The sequence below is a fragment of the Trachurus japonicus genome, chromosome 10 (assembly GCF_045865225.1).
Source record: "Trachurus japonicus isolate A0001 chromosome 10, Traja_1.0".
In the NCBI taxonomy this organism is placed as follows: Eukaryota; Metazoa; Chordata; class Actinopteri; order Carangiformes; family Carangidae; genus Trachurus; species Trachurus japonicus.
Genome location: NC_140916.1, coordinates 7,109,688 through 7,132,137, shown reverse-complemented (window position 1 = coordinate 7,132,137; position 22,450 = coordinate 7,109,688). Strand labels below are relative to the sequence as shown.

General features: G+C 40.5%; 1 protein-coding gene across 2 annotated transcripts; it reads left to right on the top strand.

The window, feature by feature from the left end:
* The first annotated feature begins 1,840 nt into the window (after positions 1-1,840).
* On the top strand, positions 1,841-20,045 carry egf (epidermal growth factor). 2 transcript variants are annotated; one of them, XM_085789060.1, is made up of 23 exons: positions 1,841-2,507; positions 5,203-5,402; positions 5,625-5,806; positions 6,455-6,682; positions 6,795-6,997; positions 7,134-7,247; positions 7,415-7,537; positions 9,598-9,720; positions 10,195-10,320; positions 10,539-10,675; positions 10,980-11,128; positions 11,456-11,560; positions 11,786-12,009; positions 12,543-12,710; positions 12,874-13,023; positions 13,133-13,213; positions 13,320-13,436; positions 13,965-14,087; positions 14,480-14,639; positions 15,441-15,605; positions 17,560-17,662; positions 18,080-18,176; positions 18,279-20,045. In XM_085789060.1, the coding sequence occupies exons 1-23, from the start codon at positions 2,381-2,383 to the stop codon at positions 18,482-18,484; spliced, it is 3,411 nt and encodes a 1,136-aa protein (XP_085645186.1). In that variant the 5' UTR covers positions 1,841-2,380; the 3' UTR covers positions 18,485-20,045. The 2 variants fall into 2 exon arrangements, with proteins under 2 accessions (XP_085645186.1, XP_085645187.1); XM_085789061.1 differs by having other exon boundaries at positions 2,295-2,507; positions 14,474-14,639; positions 18,279-18,600.
* Positions 20,046-22,450: the final 2,405 nt, after the last annotated feature.

Genomic DNA, 22,450 nt, shown 5'->3' with positions numbered 1-22,450 from the left:
TATCTTTGTCCACATCTGTAATGCTACAGTTAGGGCAGAGGCATGCAACACAAAACGTCATGTAGAAGCAATATACTAAAGGTTGCTGCTGGTAAAGGTATGCTCTGTGTGATTTATGAATTCAAGTCAGCATTGAAATGTACGTGGCCGTGGCGTGCTCATCCTGAAAATCAATGGGTTACAGTCGTCATGCTCTCTGCACATCTGAACAGGCGTTGCCATAAATCCCAATAAGACAATAGGGGGGGCCTGGAAAACTGTTCCCATGGATACCTCTGTGCCACCATCTGTATGAGCCTGCAGCAATAAATTAGCTCTATGCCAGCTGTGCTGTTATTATAGCAACGGACAGGCTGATTTAACAAACACAATGAATGGATAGTCGACAAGGACAGGCTCGGCTGTTAGTGGTACATGAACTATGACTGGACAGACAGTCTGTTAATTAGTCTATTGATTTGATGCTCTGTCTCTCTTTTCCCCCTCTGGTCCTCCCGCCTCTATAGCTACTCGTCCTACCTGGCCAACAATTCATCTGTCGGATTAAAACGGAAACAACATTTCTTCTTTAATTGCGCCACAGCTGACTTTCAAGCAGAGGCCAAGCGCACAGCTATCAATTTTTAAACATACAACCCATTAACTTTACAATATCTCATGTAACAAGTTTTTTAACCTTGTTATTGACACTGAGTGTAGAAGGAAATATCAATATGATAACGAAAATATGGCATATTATTAAACTGATGATGGTATTAGAACTGCAGGTGGGACCTGACAACTTAGATCGATAATTTTATAATGGAAAATGAAAAAACATTTATACAGCCAAAGTTAACATGCCATGCTGCTTTTAGTGTCTGACCACACAAACAAACACAGTTGCAGCAATATATTTTAAAATAAAAAGGTATGTTTTGTATAAGTGATCATTCTGTGCATAACAGTATTTCAACCAATGAGTTGAATATTTTCAAATACTTTGTAATCAAAAGTGACTGAAACAGTTTGAATCCATTTGCAATACAAGGGCAATGACATGAGGAAGGATTTAATATGCGTACAGCATCTACACTCCTTCCTAGCTACCTAGATAACGCACTTCACCTGATTATCAAACCAATACTTAACTGTCACCTTAGGGCAATAGTTATCTGAGGCAAAAATTAACATTAACATTTTAATCGTCTGCCCCGGGTGAAACCGTGGGAAAAGGTCAGTGTCCGTCAGACTGCTAACATTAGTCAGGAGACAAGGCAACTTTCTCAGCCATGTAAATCTTCTACTTCTCCTCTACAAGTTTACTGGTGACGCTGTTGCTGACAATATCCTAGTCATGGAGGGTATGAATAGAGGTTTTGGTTCCTGTGTCTGTTGGTTGTTCTCCTGGGTAAAAAGAGGACAAACAATTTAGAGATAATTGGCTCCACTCCTGCTCCGTTCTCTATAAATGACTCATTTAACCGGTTCCCTCTGGGAGCCCAACGAACGTCAACAGGAGACGGTCTGACACACTGGTTTCTCATTCACACACACGACACAAAACAGGATGTCTATTGTGTTGTGTATGTGTGTTTGTGTGTGCATGAGTAGCATGTGTAAATTATGCTTGTACTGTAAGTGTAGGTCTTTTAGGAATGGTGTAATAGTTTGGGAAAAAAAAAATTAAAAGGTCGATTTTGTTCCCTAATGAATGAATGAATGAATAAATATGTCATGTTGTATCCTGTCCAATAGCCCCATCTCCCTGTGTGTGTGTGTCTCTCTCTCTCTCCAAGACACAAAAACTCCAAACAGACTCATCCATCCACATTCAGAAAGCACATGGGTCAAGGGGTGGGGTGAGGGTAAGATTTGTTATTATGTGGGACCTTTCTTCAGCCCAGCCTCATTTCTTGCATATTCCACATTCTGCTTGAGACGCTGACTGCAGCCTAAAGAAGATCTTGCTCCAATGCTGGACTAGCATGTGCCAAATTTACCACGGAGGTGTCAGGAATTTCAATCTTTGCTTCCAAAACAGACTGGCACCCGGGGGGCAAAGCGGGGAGTGAGCAGGATCCCACACACTTTTTTTTTCTTCCTTCTTTTGGTCAAACACTGCAATAGCAGTATCACCCTCTTTATTCTGAACTCTCCATCTTTTCAGTGGAGTTTTTTCATCTCTCTTTCTCTCTCTCTCCATCATCACCTTGACATCACCTGGTATGTAAAGCTCCACTGTCTCTCTAGTGTTTAAGCGGGCGATAAGGATGTCAACCGTCTGTAAGCAAACACTGCTTGATTTTGGGGAATTCTTGTGCGCCAGCTCCGACAGTGGGAATGCCTGAGAAAAAGTGAACAAGTGCAGCTCCCGAGACAGGGGAAAAGGCGCAGGATTATGTTGGCTGCAACGATCACAGGAGCGCTGATCTATTTCATGGTGCAAAGCTTTGGAGCCTCGGCCCTCGGAGCAGCGTGCTGGGATGAACGCCTATCGCGAGCGGGGAGAAACAGCAGCTGTGTGGGTGAGTTTGACACCTCTTCGGTTCAGAGCGATAATTCCAATTCACGGCACGGACAGAAGTGATGCTGACACTACTGTAGTCTATTGTACTGTATACGGAGGCCTCTTGGTCTTTCACCCATGTGTGGCAGCCGCTTTTTTCTGGTGGATTTATTGCGCATGACGAAAAATGTACACCATTAGCCACTATGTAAAAAGTACAGTACAGTTACAGCTACTGTGAAAGCTGCTCTTCCGCCATGGACCCTTAATCTAAAGAGAACCTGGTGAACTTGGCCAAGCACACAATACAATGCACTGGTTCACAGGTACAGTACAGTACACTAACTGAGCACTGAGTGGGTGTATCTCAGGCTGAGCCCAAGTTTTTTGTGGGATGCCACAGGGACAGCTTTTGAGGCTTACAGATGGTGATGCTGATGTTTAAAAGTCAGTAACCTGGGAACATCCACGGAGAGTGGGACAGATGAATTCATGTAGCTTTATCTTAACAGAGGATAAACTCAACTAAACATATTACTTGATGATGCAAGTGCAATGATGAGTTGTTTTCACAACAGCTGTTGAGAATCTCTTGCCACTATTTTAGGTTAAAGGTAAAGGTCAAGCTACAGAACATCTTCCTCCTAGTTATTTTAGTTTCTGCTGAACTCCAGCAGATGTGTACTTATCAGTCAAAGCCAACCTCACAATGAAAAGGATGTATTTTATTTTCAAAACATCACATTCTCACAGCCTGGAGCCACAGAGAAAGCTATTCAAACAGAATATGAGCACTCCCTTTTCTGTTTCCCTACTAATAAAAATGTAATAATCTCAATCAAGCCTAGAGTATATCCCAGTTTACACAATGTTGTGCCCAGGCTCCAGTTACACATGTTGCATCTATAACTAGAGAAAGATCACACCCAAAAGGCTGTGCAAGATAAACTCTTGCCATCCATGCAGTGTAACTTATCCTGTGTTTAACAATGTATCCACATCTTTAAGTTGTTGTTTTGATGAGCAACAAGATTGCATTGGTCAATCCACTGAGCTGACTTAATAATAGCCACAATTTTACCATGATGAAAAATAGGAAATCATTCCATGCGTTAGGAGTGCCCTGTTCTATCAGATCCAATAACGTAACGTAAAATGAAAAAAATATATTGTTTTGATAGCATCTGTTCTACCAATAACCATATTCAGAGAACTGGGCTTACTAATTCCAATGCTGACCACCCTGTGAACCTGTCGATCAATGATTCATCAGGATGTCTCCTAGCAACGCAGCACCAGTGGCTAGTCTCAGACCAGACATTTCATTATATTGTTTGTCTGGTGTTTGTTGCTCATTGTTTTCTTCATTCCACAGAGTTAAGAGCAGTATCCATGGCTGCACATGACCATGATAGACCAGGGGAGCTTCTATCAATAGCAATTCAGAGGGTGGACATAGATTTGGGGTCATCAGATAGTTTGTCAAAATGTAATTGTCTGTGCATGTTTGTGTTCAGAAATGATGTATAACTTTTTTTTCTACAAAGGAAACAGTGATACTAACCTTTTGGTGTTCTAAATTTTCTGAATTTGATCACATTTGTGGTAATCTGAGACATTTCATACATCAGAGAGTTAACATTGTATTTGCTAAACCAAAAACCTTTAAAATGGAAGTGACACTTTCTTCTTTCTTCTAACTTAATTTATGGTAGAATGTGGGCAGAGAGTCAAAGGATAGCAGAGCAGCTATTTGTTGCTAAGGGACGATGTATTGTCTGCTTTGAACTTCACCCCATTATAGCCGGGCGCTTTATCAGATAATATGACAAATGTAACGACAACTGCAGAGCAGCACAAAGACCCAAAGAAGCGACTATTGAAGTATTCAGAGGACAAGCCGGTGGGACAGCAACACTCATGTGCTGTTGTGGAGGAGTCAGTAGATATAAGGCTAGAAATAATGTAGTAGCTTTCACATTGTATAAGTTTGAATGTCAATTCTGCCACCAAACAAAGTTTCAGGGTCAATGCAAATCCTAGGGCCCATTCCATGTCTCTTTATGAAGAACACTATAAACACACAGAAGCATCGTTGGGATGATAATTATAGAAGTTGCTTGTGTTGCACTGCTGAGTTATACCCCGTCCTGACATACAGCGATGCGACAGCGACGCGAGCGAGCAAGGAAAAGTGATTAGAATGCGTACTTTTCTATCAGCCTGTCCTGACGTGCCGCAACCCTGAAAATATCGCTCGCGCTGTCTCTATCTGGACAACATTTCGTGGCGGTGTCCCGCCCCTAAACACTTCTTATTGGTTGAAAAGTACACGCTGCTTTCTGTTGACAAGCAAGTTATCAGAGAGGAGAATGTGAGAGTAAATACAATAAAAAAAAACACTCCAAGATGTGAAAAACGGCAACCAGGAAATGCCAGGAATCTCAAAATAGTGCCGCAAGTTTGTGTATGTCCCTCGATAATTTGATTGGTTTGGATTCTGAACCAATAGAATATACTCGCGACAAAATCGTCACGCTGCATATCCTTCACCTTCGCGCGAGTTTTCATTGCCGTTTCGCTTGCTCGCTGTATGTCAGGACGATGTGTTAGAGTACTGAGGGACCTTGTTTTGATATGTACTGTGTGTTATGGAGCCTAAATAATAATTAAATTTAGAATGATCCACAAAACATGTGTGTCATTTTGTCAAGCTTCACAGCCCTTCCTGCTATTCGGTCACGGTAAAGCCATTCACCGGATGGACCTCGACGGGAGGAACCAGAGAAGGCTTGTGGCTGGTGTGGGAGGCTCTATCCTGCTCGACTTTCATTTCAGACAGGAGGGGGTTTACTGGGCCGACACACACACCGGGGTCATCTACAAAGCATCAGTGAGAGGAGCACACAAACAGGTGATTATGTAACTGCTCCACAGCTGTAAGGAACTTCAAAGCTTTAGCCATCTACAGAAACAGATCAGTAGAGCGGTTGAAGAACAGTACTGATACATTCACACTTATCTCTAAGAGATTCTTCAAGAAAACTCAAAATTAAATGTTATTTTTTTATAGAATTGACATTTATGTATTGATCTGGGGTTTGCCCTCAGTCTGATTTAAATGTTTGTCTTCCAGAAACTCTACTCAACTGACAAACACATCTCGGGCCTTGCAGTGGACTGGATTGGGGACAGCGTGTATTGGACAAGTCAAGAAAAGGGAAAAATCAAAAGAATGGATTTAAATGGGAAAAATGAGAGAACTCTTTTAAGACACTTGACACAGCCAAGCTCTATAGTTGTTGACCCCACTAACAGGTAATCCATTTTAACATTACACTTTTATGTCTGGCCTGAGGGAGCTTTTTCCTCCTGTAGGCGAGTTAAAAGGACAGGTCAAACTATATTACATTTATAATTCCCATGCAGCTCCGCACACACAGCTGAGATTCCTGGCATTTTGTGTGCTACTACTGTATAAATGTTTCATCTCCCCCCATTAAGCACGGCTAGCAGTGAGGTGCAAAATGCCAGAGGGACTCTGACATACCACCGATCTCTCACGTCAAACACAGAGGTGGTCATTTTTAGCTGGGCCACACATTGCCCGTCATTTCATTGCATTTGGTCCAGTAGGCTGGCAAGTGGACACGCAAAAGTAAATACTGGCACCGAGGCATTTATATTAAAAATTAAGAATAGCCGTGATATTAAAAGGCCAAGAGCATTTTTAAATGACTTTTTTTTACTGATTTTGCATTTAGGTCTGTGGGGCTTCTCACATTTCTGAAACACGACGAAAATATGACCATGACACACCGTGTGTATGAGACTCCTGGTTAAGGGCATTAGTAGAAGCATCTAATTATAAATGACACTATTCAGTGAGTGGGCAAATAACCATATAATTACTTAGGAGAACAGCAAAGATTTTCTATTTTCTCAATCGTAAACATTCTTCTGCAGATTCCTGTTTTGGCTGTCTGGTGGGATGACTCCGAGTATCCAACGCTCTGATGTAACAGGACAGATGAAAACCACACTCATTAAGATAGCCGAGCAACTGAAGGCACTGACAATCGACAGAGAGGATAACAGACTGTTCTGGCTTCAGTTTGGTCTGCAAGGAGAAAGTGCCATAGGCTCTTGTGATTACAACGGGAACGCCCTGCACATCATAGATCATCCTCTTCGGTGAGCATGTCATTGTATTCCAATTAGTTACTCATCCTGAGTCTCCAACAGGCCAATGCTGTGACGTCTTAAATGATTTCTCAGTGCAGTTGTGTTTTGTTTTTGCCGTTAGGTCTCAGTCACTGGGGATATCAGTTTTTCTGGAGCACTTATACTACACTGATGATGCATCCCGGGTTATAAAACAAGTGAGCAAGTACACTGGTGGAAAACCGCTGGATGTTAATGTAAAACGAATGGCGAAACCCCCAACGGACATCAAGGTGGTGCATGCCCTCAACCAGCCGTTGGCGGACTCCCAATCGTCATTTCCAGGTTGCAGCTCAACTGTGACAATTGAACTGCACTGTAGCATCTCCTGAGTTTATCATCTTTATTCTCATATGACTGTGACTGAAGTGACAATGTTGTAGTAATATAGTGTTTGTTTGTTTGTTTTTTTGTTAAACAGATTGTGACAAACAGAGTGGAAACTGTGTGAATGTGTGCTCCAATCTCGCTGAGCAGGGGGTTTGCCAGTGCAGTGAGGGCTTTGCTCTCAGTATGGATGGCACTTATTGTGAAGGTTGGTACGTTTGTCATCAGATTGAATTAAAAAATGCAGTAGAATGATTACATTGAGCCAAATTAGTTTTCAGTGTGATGTGAATGCCGAAAGTCGCCATTAATCTTATAAAGTTCAGTATAATCTATTAATTAAAATGGCCCTGTATTTGTATATGTGCACCACAGATGTCAATGAATGCGCCCACTGGAACCATGGCTGCTCTCTTGGTTGTGAGAACATCCCAGGCTCCTATTTCTGTACCTGTCCTCAAGGATACGCCCTCCTACCAGACAGGAAGACATGTCGAGGTAAAGTGGAAATATTTTCTATTATTGGTATCATGCTGATCGTAGCAGATGTCTTTTCCATTTGTCTGTGTTTTGTTTTCCTGATGGTGTTATTAGTGGCATGAAGGAGTCATGACATACACACAATAAATTAGGAGATTAAGTTATATGGCTATACGTAAAACCTTTTTTTTTCAGAAAGTCTCAACACTTTCAGCACTTTTTTCAGTACAATTAACATAGTGCTAGTTTAGATGAGGTGGTTTTTCTTCTACGGTGCTATGAAAGGTGGCATTTGTCCCCTAGACACTACTTTGACCCTATAAAAAGGCTGGGTCACAGACAACCAGACAGACCAGACATATGTGAGCTGCCAATTGTGTGTTAGGTTACTTGGGTCAAAACAGTGACACTTTGTCACACTCATAAAGGCCAAGTAGCGGTAAGACGGAGAGGCTACGTAACGTGGGTGAAAATGATAATGTTGATAAATGTTACTTTTTAATAATCTCTGTCCTTGCAGGCTGAAGTCAAGGTATCAGTTTGAGTCTTGAATACAAATTTTATAGAAGCTGAATCTTTTTAATAATACACTTTTATATGTCAAAAAAGGGCCAAAAAGCACATAGTAATTACTTGCCCTCAATATTAGCCCTCAGGAGCTATAATAAAACATTTACCATTTGAAAAATTTGTAATTTTACTAACCCAGTTATTCCATAGAGCTTTTCTACTTGAATCTGTGTCTGGTTATTCCTCTCTGCCATAATGCAGGACTGTTGTCTGGCAGCATAACAACTGATTGTTTTTAAGCAAACAGATACCTTAGACAATCTAATATTTAGGCACAACATATGGATTGCAGTCATGAGGGAATGTATAAGAAAATCTTTAGTTAGATAAACTGGGAAGAACAACTGATTTTGCCATGGGTTTTTTGTCCTTTTGTGTAATGACTACATGTATAAGGATCATTGTAGTGTTGTGCATTTATAAACGCTAAATACAGATTCTACAAAATTAAAAAGAAAAAAAATGAACAGCTCCTTAATCAGTGCTGCAATGTACTCCTGAATTCCAATCATACTTTTCATTTACTGATGGTGATCTGTGGTACTCACCTACTAACCCTAACCCTGGCAGTGGGTGGTTTCTGACCAGTTTGCTACTGTAGCTACCGTGGCGTCTACACAGTGATTAACTTCATTACATATTAAAAGACATTATGGACACATCCTAATCTCTTCTCTTCTAATCTCACAGCTGAGAGGCCAATAGAAGAGGAAAGGTTCACAGACACAATGAGATTAGATAACGAGGTGACATTTGCAATAGGGAACATATCTGGTCAGCAGCTTTGTCTCCCTAAGCCGTTTAGCAGACAACCTTTGCCAAGGTCCAAAAGAAAACAAACGTGCAGCCAAGCAGCAGACTTGACAATGAAGGCAGCAGCAGAGATTACATGGAGGAGCATATAGCAGCGCTGCTTATGTTTCTTGTTTTTGACTCATTAAAAAATAATGAGAAAAACTAATTTACACTAAATAAATACATTTACAAAACTGCAGTTTTTAACATAAAATTAGCAATGCAACATGTTTTTCCTTACATGTATGTGCTTGTATAGTGCAGCTCTTCCTGTTGATTCTGTCAGCACACAATGCATTCTTCAATTGATGCAGTAGTATGTAGTTGGTGACAATAAGACCTTTTTTATTTCAATCAAAAAATACCATAAAAGTGCAAAAAGCTAGTGCAATAATTTTGCACCTGCAGTAGAACAAAGTCAACAGTAAGAGGCATACGTAGCTACAGGCCCTCCAACTATTTCACATTAGATTCATATCTGTATATTGTATCCTATCTGTGTATACCTGGCCCATATTCACAGGCACAGGAGATACCACACTCCTGTGAGGTAACATTACATCATCCTCACTGTGTGGGATTTGACTGCACTCTCAATACACCGTCTCCTATTCTGATAGAATCGACAGACTCAATGAAAGGATTTCACCAGAGCATGTTAGTCATCTTTTTACCATCACTGTTTGAAGATGGACATTTCTTTCCCCGATCAGAGATCATACCATGTGACGGCAATATGACTAAGTGTGGCCATGGATGTCTGACGACGGATGACGGTGACGTATGTTTGTGTCCTGAGGGATCTATTCTCCAGGAAGATGGACAAGCCTGTACTGGTATGGACAATATCATAGATTAACAGCCCTGTAATCTGAAGCTAAAACCTACCTAATATTAATAACATTATGTAATTAATTACCAGTAGTACATGCACAAACACACAATATGGTAGAGTGGACACTCCCCTGGTGTTACACATACATATTTAATGTGTGCATATCTAACACTACCTTTACTGGCAAATAGAGAAAACAAGTGTTCGCTCACTTCTGTTTCATTTAGCAATGGAGTTACAATTTATATTGAGGATCAGGGGAGACAAAGTGTCCAACAGCACAGACAAATTTTGTCTTATTAGCGATAAAAGGTGTGAAAATATTCTCATTAAAAAAAGATGAGTGGGGAAAGGATTTCTAAGTTGATAAAAATTCAGTATTACAGAGACACATGGAGCCAAGTCGTGTTAGAAAATGAAGTGTGTTTGCGGAGAACATAACTTATCTGTGTAACACTGTGTTTGGCTGTTGCAGGCTGCTCATCGGCAGACAAAGGGGGTTGCAGTCAGCTCTGCACTCCTGTCACCCCTAGTAGGTGGCAGTGTGATTGTGTGCCTGGCTACCGGCTCCATCAAGATGGCAAGCTCTGTGTTGCTACTGGTGAGTCATACCACGGCAGTGCAGAGCAGCTGAGGCACATAAGCCCACACAGATAAACACACCTCCTATCTCCCTGTTTATCTTTAGCTTCCACAAACACATTCTGCACATTACAAAGAGAGATTTGTAAAGGAAATGAGAATTATGAATATGAACACAGTGAGTTAACAACAACTATGGTAAATCTGATCAGAAAACATCCGATTGGTGTTTTTCAGGACCACCACCTTATCTGCTAGTGGCTAATTTAGTAGATGTACGAAGAATTAATCCTGATGGCACCGGGGACCAAACCCTGGTGGAGGAGCCCAGAGGAACAATCATAGCTTTGGACTATGACCCAGTCCAGAACAATGTAAGATGAAAAGCCCTTTCATTTTTTGATTATTATTGTTATTCTTTTTGTTTCACTTTTTTTTATTACTCATAGTAAAGTGTTTATTTACCACACTGACCAAAGTCTCATGACTCAGAGAAGCAGATTTAGGTAGACCAGATTTAGATTTGCTGCAGACAGCCATTGACACCTAGTGGACACATGCTGTAATTTCAGATGAGTCACATAATCCATATTTTTCAGCAGGTAGTTTATGGTCTTTAGTATCCATATATATGATACATGTGCTCTTTAATAAAATATATATATATTTATTCTGAAGGTGTACTTTGCAAGTACAAGCCAGAAGACAATCGAGCGGATTGATCTGAACGGTCTGTACAGAGACATTGTTGTGTCTGAGAATCTGAACTCTCCAGAAGGACTGGCGATCGACTGGATCCACCGCAGGATGTACTGGACTGATAAAAGGTTTGTGCTGTACACACATTCAGGCAATTCATCATGAAAACATGTGCTACAGTTATCCAGTTTCTCTAGAATATTTGCCTTTAGTTTTAATGCTGTCCAATGCGAACATAACCTCAAACTACTTTTGAGGTCATGTTAAATTCTAAGCTCCTTTTATTTTTCCTTTGTCTGTTTTGTTTTTATTAAACCTACACTAAACACTGTGGGACACCGGCAAGTGATTTTTTGGGGGGGCTGAGGTTTATCATATTTTCAGGTAATTGTTGTGTTGCAAATAAAACAACAAAACTGATATAACTGTTTTTCATCTATTAATTTGTGCTCCAGCCAGTCAACGGTTGACTGCAGCAACTTGGATGGACTGAACAGAGAAACTATTGTGAGTAAAGGACTGGAAAAACCAAGAGGAATCGCAGTTCATCCAATGGCAAAGTAAGTATGCAGCATCCGTATGTGCCAACAATCTTCAATGTCTCAATAGCATTTAATATCTACTACAGAAACTATGCTGAAAAGACCCTTCTATTTTTGTGGTCATCTTTCTGGACCTTTAACATTGTATCCGGTATAAAAACAGAGTGACTGGACAAACATCTAGATTGAATATGGGATTAAGACACAGTGTATGCCTAATCTATTTATTTTTGTTGTTTTGAGGAAGTTGTTCTGGACCGATACAGGAGCCCGACCTGTGGTGGAAAGTGCCTCTTTGGAGGGGAAAGACCGGACTGTCATAGCTAGCACCAACCTTGTGTCACCTAGCGGCCTGGCCATCGATCTCACAGAGGACCGTCTGTTCTGGTGCGACCAGCAGAGAGGTCTGGTGGAGACTGCTGCCCTGGATGGCACCGACCGACGCATCCTGACAGAGAACCAAGTAGGTGAGGCTGGTTTGAAACACTGTAATGAAAAAAAGAAATCTCTACATCATTCTAGTGTTGTAAGAAAAGACAAATGTGTTTAAAATTTGGCCCATAATACATTACATACAATAAAATTACATTTAGGGCTTTTAACCTATGGCCACAGCTGGCAGTTCTATGTATTGGATTTTAATCTAAGCCTGACAAAGAAGACTGGACACTGATGAAGGCAATACCACATCTGACAATACAGAGTTAAGACAAACAAGCTGAACCTTAGACGCCCTGCAGCAAAGTACTCAGAGACGTATGTGTGTGTTAATTAAACTTTGTGAACCCTTAGGTTAAATAATAAATGTAGTTATCTTAAAATCACCGAACACTTGTACATATTCTCCAATTTATTCCTTTATATAGTGATGTTCCTATTTAACTGCCTGTGTTTTTGACCTTGCAGTAGTCAGCGACAGCTGAACGAATACAAAATAACTCACCTGATATTCCTGTGTGGACCCTGAACTTTCTCATCTTTTCTGATCTGATCGGTCCAGGTCGACCTTTTGACCTCGCAGTTTTTGAAGACAGGCTCTGGATCTCTGATTGGGAGCACCAGCAGCTCAGGAGCATACACAAGCGGACTGGAAAGAAATTGTTACGCATCCATGGCAGCATGGTCCAACCAGCAGCCGTTGTGGTGGTTCATCCCCTTGCTAAACCAGGTACAGAGACACAACAGGGATTATGTTCTGAGTATATTTAAATCAACTCAACTACAGAATAATACAGTACTGTTTTACAGAAAGGATAGATGGATGGATGTTCTCGAATATATCGTTCACATTTCCTGTGCTTTTAATTGTCATTTTGCATCTGTATCTTCAGGGGCAGACGTTTGCCTTCATCTGAATGGAGGTTGTACCCAGGTGTGTGAGAGCAAACTGGGATTCGCCCACTGCTCCTGTCTGTCACATTATACCCTGTCAGCTGATGGAAAGACTTGTTTACCTTCCGACGCTTCAAATGGAACAGGAGGTAATTCATTTTATGGCTGTCCAACCTCAGATGGAGACACTTCTGTACTGCACTATATGCTCTATGATGATGATGAAGGCTAATGTTAACCATATGTGTTATTATGTAGAGTCTGGAGACAGTGAATCCTCTGAGGTTACGTCTCCCAGAGACAGTGAACCAACTCTCTTCACAGACAAGATGATCTCAGGTAACAGAGTGCACTATTAAAAAAAGACAGTGATTTGCGGTTCTGTATCATACGATATCTCCCTCTAACTACATGTTATGTTTCCATATGTCCCCTTCTCTGTCAGACCAGAATGAGTGTTACTCACTCCGCTGTGATGTGAATGCACAGTGCCTGCTTCATGATGGCAGCCCAACCTGTTTATGTCCAGAGGGTTTTACAGGTGATGGACAGTTGTGTGCTGGTGAGTAAGTCTTCTTCTGTAATATGAATGGGTCTCAGAGAGATGAAGTTACATATCCTAAAAATAAAAAAAAACCCTATGGGAAAACATTCGGTACAGAGACTGTTTTATCTCATTTCCTGTAGCAGGGATTTAAACTGTAGGCTACATATTAGCATAAGTGACAGAGCTGGGAAGGGAGTGGGATTGAGTTTTTGATGTAAAACATTTCTCAGAGGCAGAGCTGCTCTGGAAGCAAAGGTAATACAAGATAAAAATTAATGAGAGAAGCCAAGTCTTCCAGTGATTCCTTTGTAGACCAGCTTCAATGATTCCTGGGTTTGCTGAAGAGTTGGCAGCAGACAGTCAACGTCAGAGTGTATCAGCTAAGGAGATGATTAAAACAATACTTTGACTGTACCAGGGAATTGCAGGCCTGGTTATAGAGATGGTAGGGATTCATGCATAAAAGTTTATGCATAAAAATAAATACAGAAAGTTGTGTTTATTATAGCTAATCAATCTTTTCTGCTGCTGTCTGTGTTTTAGATATTGATGAGTGCAAACTGGGGATACACAACTGTAACCAAAATGCAGAATGCCAAAATACTTTGGGGAAGTATCTCTGCAAGTGCCAGGCTGGATACCACAGTAATGGACGGACCTGTCAAGGTGGGTGTTTGAAGTAAATATAATTTAGCATGGCCTCCTTTTTTTGTGTTAAACACCGATACCAGGAAAACTGGTCCATATTCTCTCTTCTTACTGATTTTAAAATGTATTTTTCAAAGTGGTGAGACATTAGGCTCAAAATCAGTGAAGTGGAGGCTTAAAACTACTCCGATTAAGTAACCAGGCTTACTTCAGCACATCCCCATTTCTATCATTCTCACATCTGGGATGTATAATAATCCCTTTTATCATAGACAGGACACAGTGTGTATATGACTCACTTGAAGACATAAGCAGTATTTCAAACACCAGAATATGACTGAAGATACACAGCAGTGTCTTACTCTTACTGTAATCATTTCATATCACTAATCCTCTGTCTCAAGACGTAGAGACCACATCGACATGGGTGACGACTGGGAGCCCAGCTGATGTCACCACCCGGCACCACAACACTAACACAGTGGAGAGCTGCCCCTCCACCCATGAGTCCTACTGTTTATACCAGGGTGTCTGCTTCTACTTCCCTGAAATGGAGTCCTATGCATGCAAGTAAATAAACCGTCATGTCTTACCCCTCGACTTGACCTGTGGCCCCTCAAGTTCAACAGTTTACTGATTTCTTGTGTTCAGTGGAGATGTACACAAATAATGTTTATTGGCTTTTTCCCAAGAGATCATTTGAGTATAAGTTCATTTAAGAAAGATTATAATGCCCATTTACAACCTCAAACACCATGCTGTCTCACACTTTTATCTGGTGTTATTTGGTTGTATTTATGATCACTAACAGTAACAGCAGTAGGTGTCACTGTTGCTCCATGATTAAGGCCAGAGGGGTTTCCAGTTCTGAACTACTCATACTGTATTTAAGCCAAACACATGTGCAACATGAAATGTACATATGCACATACAAGATATACTTCAGATTTGATTAAAAGCAACAGTGAAAATGCTGTAGCAGAGAAATTAGAATTTCATTTTATGTTTGAGCATGCATTTCAGTTATGTAACATTATTTTCCTCCCTGCACAACTCTACAGCTCATAATGATATTCTTTTAATAAAGTTTGTAAAATGTACTTATACTTACTTGTAAATCTATAAAGTCGGCTAACCTCAGTCAGGTTTTAACATGATGTATTCAAGAGATTTATTATGAATAGTTTTATATTTAATGTAGCCTATGTAAATGTCCCACAACTTCATTTCTCGATAATAATTTGAATGAATTCCGATAATATGGTACATTATTATTGAAAGTATATTCAGTATGTTTGGAAAAAGTGATAAAGAAATGGCAGAAGCATGTAGAGTTAACTTTTACCTGTGTCTTTGTTGAACCTGTTGCAGTTGTGTATCAGGATACATGGGCGAGCGCTGTCAGTTCAGTGACCTGGAGTGGTGGGACCTTCAGCAGGCCGAGGAGGAGAAGAGGAGGAACGTGGTCATTGCAGCCTGCATGGTGATCCTGATCTCCCTGCTCTCCATCGCAGCCTGCGTCACCTACTGCTTTGGGTGAGAAGACAAACATGGGCATGGAGTGGTAAATGAGGGCTGAGGCATATGAATTAAAAGTAAATTAAAAGAATAGTTCACCCAAAATTCAAATTGCACTCATTATCTACTCACCCTCATGTCGACTAAGGGCTGGGAGAAGTTTCAGAGTCCTCCGTGGCTTCTCTGAGTTACAGGGGGTCTCGGTGTAGCAGTGCATGTCCATATAACGGTTGCAAATGGATACCACTTTCCTTCGTAACAAAAAGACACACCAAAAAACATCCAAATACCTCCATGCTGCTCGTATGTAATGTCCGTCTTGTATTGAAGCCCCGAAATGCGAAATTGTTCCGAAAAAAATTAAATAAGACCTATATTTCAAGCTTCTTTGTAGCGGAAGCTCCTCTTCCTGGTTCGTCCAATTTGGACATTACATACGAGCACTATGGAGGTATTTGGATGTTTTTTGGTGTGTCTTTTTGTTACGAAGAAAAGTGGTATCCATTTGCAACCGTTATATGGACATGCACTGCTACGCCGAGACCCCCTGTAACTCAGAGAAGCCACGGATAACTCTGAAACTTCTTCCAGCCCTTAGTCGACATGAGGGTGAGTAGATAATGAGTGCAATTTGAATTTTGGGTGAACTATCCCTTTAAAGAAAGAGACATAAAAGAGAGAAAATTATGTAAATGGTAATACTAATTTCCCATCATGGTGGGTTTTTGAAGTTTTTCCGCCAAAATTATTGTATAATTTACACATTAAATAAGTCACAGAGTGTGAGCTGGTGTATGTATGTACTACAGTAATGATGTATAATATTATATTAACAGTGTAGTGTTTAGTCTTGTGGACCCTGGGAGCACAGGGCAGCACAGATAACCAGGGAGGAGCAGGTTCAACAATGAATGAGCTGACAGCCTTTAGAGGTGTCTATCAAACCCACGGTGGCATGATCCGTGTAATGTAGGTGTCTCAGCATGACAGCAGGGGGTCAGGGAGCGGATCACATGTGGAACGAATGGCAGCATGCACCCCTGGTTAGCCGAGTGAGGAGCATACGTAAACTACATACTGCCACCCCTCCTCCCTTTTATTTCCACCTGAGCTGTCTCTAAGTAGCTGATTTGTTTTACGGTTGTTTCGCTGGCTTATGGACAAGGCTGTTGGCATTCCCTACTCTTTTGACTCACAAAGCACAGCCCTCCCCTTCTCCACGTACTACAACCTAACGTGTGCAGTCTTGGTTCCCCTGTGGAAGTGGCACGCTTTCAATTACATGCTTGGTTTAGCTTGTTCTACAGCAATTACACATAAAAATAGGTCATTTCTCAGCTACAAAATGGAGCCGGTGAGGTATGACCCCAGTGGAAACACTATATGGCCGCCAATAGCTCTGCCTCAAATTGCCTTCTGCACTTGACTGCAAGTGCACTTGTGCAGTTTTTGAGTTTGGTGGTTCAGTTTCCTCTGCAACACACACCGACATGAGAAGAGTCCCACAGTACACACACAGCAATATGGCCATAAAACCCATTTTTTCATGCGCTGCGTTCTTTAAGCCAGATGTATAAACAAATAAAGGAAATGCACTACCAGCCCATAGTGCACGTGTACATCACCGGATCTAGATTTATCCTCTCTGGTCAACAGTATGTTGAAGAGATCAAACACACTGAAAGCTAAGCAACTGAAACAGCCACAGTATGTTGCATCTCCATCATGGTTGTAGTGCTATGTAATATTGTTTAGAAAACACAGGAAGCAAAGGTGATTTTAATATTTCCTACAATTGTTAATTCAAACGTTATGCAAGGGCACAACCTCTTTGACTTGACAACCATATAAATGCCACATTTGTCTTTGCATATCTGCATGTGAAATGATTTGTTGAGTGAGTCTGAGGACTCTTGGGATTTATAAATCAATTAAAATTACTGCATGCATGTTTGTACTGTCTTCCATACAGAACTAGAAAACTCTTCCACAAACAGCCTTCAGTGGATAATGTGAGCGAGACCAGTGTGACAGATGAGAGCATGTCAGAAGCCACCACGACCAGCGTGCCTCGGGTAAGACCATCATCACTGAGCAGCGAGCACTGACGTATGTACGTACATCTGAGTAAAATCAGTGAATCAGAGAGATGGATGTGACTAGAGTGACATGCTATAGCTATTTGAATCCCTGTGGTCTCTGTGCAGACCAACATATAAATTTGCTTTCAGATTAAATAAAACATTAAATTCAAGTTCACGTCTGCCCGTCCTGGGTGAGGGATCCCTCCTCTGTTGCTCACCCTGAGGTTTCTCCTATTTTTCCCCGTTAAAAGGGTTTTCTATGGAGTTTTTCCTCAGTCGATGTGAGGGTCTAAGGGCAGAGGATGTTAAGCCCTTTGAGACAAACTGTTTGTAAAAAAGGGCTATACAAATAAAATTGCCTTGCCATTGATGTACGGTAGTTGATTCATTACTCCATGAAAATTGCAGTTCTACATGCTGGTGGAAAATGGTGTTGAAGAAAAGGTCATCCATACCATGGGCTGTCCTAGGAGAGCTGTCTGTCCATCCTGCTCCTCAGAGACAGGTATCCTGCTTGAAACTGACACCCACCTTATTTATTTTTATCTACTTACAAAACTCTTCCCACCAGCTCCAATATCATTGTTTTCTTCTTTTACATCACCAGGTGACAACCATGCGTCTGAAGAGTCAGAAACGCTGTCCAAACACAACAAAGGCTACGAGTGCTCCATGGTGTCAGCTGTTGCCATGGAGATCACTAGACCCACTGTCCATCACTCCTGTCCCTCACTGTCAAGCCCATATTCCTGTACGTCGTTCAAGCCAGCACCACTCTCCCAGACCTCCAGTCCTGAGCCGTCTGCTTCCTAGTTCAGCAGAGAGACCGACCGAGTCCGACACCGCTGTACAGTTAAACGCACACAAACTGTGACATCTGGGTGATGTACAAACAGTTAACTAAAACGTGTTCAAAGTGCCACAAGCTGTAACCTGTAAAAAGAATAAATAAATTGTGGCCTTTCTTGTGTAAAACATAAGTTCATGTTTACTCAACTGTAGATTTCTTTGACATACAAAATTTTGGCCAGGTCAGTAGATGTAAGCTCTGTATTTGATAGGAAGCTATGGAAATACACTACAGTGTATTGCAAAAGCGATGATGCATGCTCATCGAAACAGATTAAATTGTAGATTACCAATATAGTGTAAATAGAAGAATACAGTAGAGCTATCATCTTCAGACAAAACACAATGTAGTATCAATGTACAACAGTGCCTGGACTTAGTTATTTTAAATTAGACAGTTAAATAATGTAATATTGTTTGTATTTCAGACTGTTTTGAAATACAAAGTACAGTGTTTGGATTGATACTAATTTACCTGATACTGTAGCTGATGACTAAATACAGTACAGTACATGTACAGTCTTTCCTACAAAGTCCTAGAGTAGATCTTTATCATTATGTGTGAACAAGCTCATAAAACACACAGAGACACAGCAGGTAAAAACAGAAAAGTAAGAACCACTTCCACTGCTTGCTTTTAAAAATGAGAAAAGATAAAAATCCAACCCTGTCAACTTCTTCAACGACCTCAGTTCACTTGTGTATGTTTTGGATGATTCAGTCACAAGCATTTCCCTTGCTCAAGGTGCTTGCCTACACAAAATGTTGGACCCCACAGTCTTTTAAATTTCACCCATCACTGAATAATCAAGTTTAATCATCATCACCACTTAAAACTGTCACCCAAAACATCTAGTCCAAAAAAAGAACACAAACTGCTTGCTTGTGTTATAAAGGGACACATTTGTTTTCTTTTTTTGAAATTGTAGAATGTATCTGGAAAAAGTAAGCATATAGCGTTTTTCAATTTGTTTTACCTTCAATGAGGAGCTCATGTGCAGTAAGGCTCAGTAAAACAATGTGTTGCCCATTAGGCCTATGCCAATTAATTTAAATGAACAAAATGATTTGTAAACAATATAAACACACAAAATTCTCCATGGTGTGTTTTACCTGGGTATTTTCTTTAGCCAACTTTAACAACTACCAAGTCCCTGCATTACTTAGTAATTAACCTGATCACTGTGATATTGTTAGTAAATCTGTGCTTTTGGAAATAAGATTAGGGTAAACTGAGGAAGTTGCTGCATGCGGACTGATTGATATGTTTGGAAAGGGAAGGTATCTTGTGGTTGACTTTATGTTTTGTTGGGTTGTTGTTGTTGTTTTTGTTTTTGTTTTTTTGGGGGGGGGTTACAAACCAAAACAGGTCATATGCAATTGGAGTGGACAAAAAACATGCAGAATTTGCATTTACATTGTATTTGACTCTGATTATTACGTATATTATTTTTCAGCACATATAACTGGATGTAGAAAACTGCAAGAGGCTCATTTTAACTTCTCTCAATAAAACTATATTCACAAAACAAATCTGACTGTATTATGTATTCTCCATCACCTTCAGTTCTCGTGACATATAAAAAATATTACCACTACCAAACTTTTACCTTCATTACCATCCACTTTTCTAATGACATTATCTTTGTTATAATTGTGAGCTTATTTTGGCCATTCAAAACCCGTCTCTGTCTCGTTACACCCCACCAAGCTTCTTCAAAGCTCTTGCCCATGCTCCACTGATGATGCTTTTCTATCCTCCACCAAATCTAACGCTCTAGTGATGTTGGTAGCAACGCAGCGACCCTCCACCACCACCACCTCCCCATCTGTCTATTTCTATCTCTGTCTCTGTCTGCTCTGACTCTGTCTCAAGGTTGACTGGGAATTGTTAATAGAAGGACCCACCGCCTCTTTGTTTCGAGGCAATGGCAGAAAACAAAGCACTTTAACTCAAAAAACCATCAGGGGCCACATCGATATTGATTTTCCTGGCAAGACACACTTATCTATATATATTGGCCACCATTAGAGCTAACAGATAGGTTAGGGCACCACTCTAAACAGCAGCAGATCAGCCCTCAAGTAAAGATGAAATTGGGCCCAGTGTCAATTTATCTTGTATTACTCCTCAATTGGGGCAACAGGGGGCAATAGAGTCACCGACACTGTAAGTAACAGGGGCCAGAGGGGATCGCAGTTTCGCCTCATTTTTGGAAGTAGCACTATTTTGAATGTTATTATAGATTTTAAATGTGTATTGTGTGCATCAGTTTTTAATCAAAAGTGTCATAGAGAGGAGTTGATACTATACAATTCGTAGTGATTCTAGTGGACACATCTAAATCATTAATAGTGCCAGTTTTAGCACGTCTTTTTCCCTGTCTGGATTATCCATCTTCTTGAATTATACATTTGGTAAATTCCTACAGGAAATGACACAAACGTATAAGCAAATCCAACAGTGCTACTAGAAACTACAAAAAAACTGGCGAGAGTGGACTACTACATATACCATACTGGTTCAACTGACTTGTTCACAAAAAATTTAAGCGGTGAGATACTGTATTATTGTGCCTAGGGATGATAACAGCAAGTTGATACAAGATAAGCAAATAAAGTTATCTAACTAGTTATTGGATCCAAAAAGTGAATCACTTCAAAGTAAAAATTATAAACAAATGTGACAAGCAAAAAACTCTTGAAAAAAAAAACCATAGTATACAACTACAATTACAATTCCCTCACTAGCTAATTTTGTATTTTTCTGCCAGATGGGTCTAGCTTTGCTTTATCGCTCACGCCTCCATCCCAGCCCGGAGGACAGCTGATGAGGGCTAAAGAGGGAATTAGCTACCCACTCAAAGGCTTTGCTCTGATCCTTCAGGTCAGTATTTGGTCCCCTCAGCTCTCGAGCAGGACAGAGTAACACTAGTTTGCGAGGATTTTGGCAGATTTAAAATCAAGAGGGGAAGGGGGTGGGGGGTGTCTAATGCATGTATTGGACATAGATACATGAGCCAGAATCTATGGGTGTGCAACATGGAGGAAAGAAAGTCTCAAACCTGGGGGCTCCCTTGGTAGTTGGTAGTTGTGTCTCCTGAGGGGCAGTTGGAGGGAGTATTTTGAGGAGATTGATTTAAATCCTGGATTATGCTTTCACAGTCGAACCCAATGTAACAAACATTAATGAATGTTACATTACTGCAAAACTTAAACTCGGTAAATCACACAGTTATTCCATCAGATAGCTATAGAAGCTACAGTATGTTTTGGACAAATTCAAGTTTTAACTTTCAATCCAAATACGAATATAGGACATATTTGCATATTTTGAGTTAAATCTTTCTTTCCTGAAAGTGCTTAAACTGGATAATGTTTTGTATTAATACAGTAAATGAGAAATAGCAAATATAGACATTTGCTTATGTAGGCCTAATGTCTATCAAAAAAGATTAAATAATCAATTAATAATGTGATTTGAGTCAACCTTTGATTTGATATTTGCTCTGTGTGAGCAAAAGGCACTGTTTATTGTCCAGATGCCATGTTTACAAAAATGCCAACAAAATAAGTTGCTATTTACAGACTGCAAATGGATTCTGCTCTTTGCCCAGATTTACATTTGTGTCTGGACTGTCTCCAGCAGATGGCGATAGCACATAATAAACACTACTACTACACTACACACAGGGTCAGCTGTGAGAAACTCTTACTGTGACAGGTTTGTTATAGCAGCAGGGGCAATCACTCACAAATTATTACTTTAATTGTAACTGTTAAGAGTAAACATTTCATGAAATTTTCCTATTCAAGACAGACCCCTGCTCTGACCTTTTAAGTGCAAACAGTGTGTCTGATTGGAGTCAACTTTCTGTATGTAGAGTAATAAAACAGTGCTACAACAAAGAACTATTACATCTACTAAAG

Bases quoted from the DNA above. Each gene is read 5' to 3' on its own strand.
- egf (XM_085789061.1), top strand. From the start codon at position 2,381: ATGTTGGCTGCAACGATCACAGGAGCGCTGATCTATTTCATGGTGCAA. The intron at 6,998-7,133 runs GTTGCAGCTCAA...TTTGTTAAACAG, and splicing joins CTCCCAATCGTCATTTCCAG to ATTGTGACAAACAGAGTGGA. The intron at 10,321-10,538 runs GTGAGTCATACC...GGTGTTTTTCAG, and splicing joins CAAGCTCTGTGTTGCTACTG to GACCACCACCTTATCTGCTA.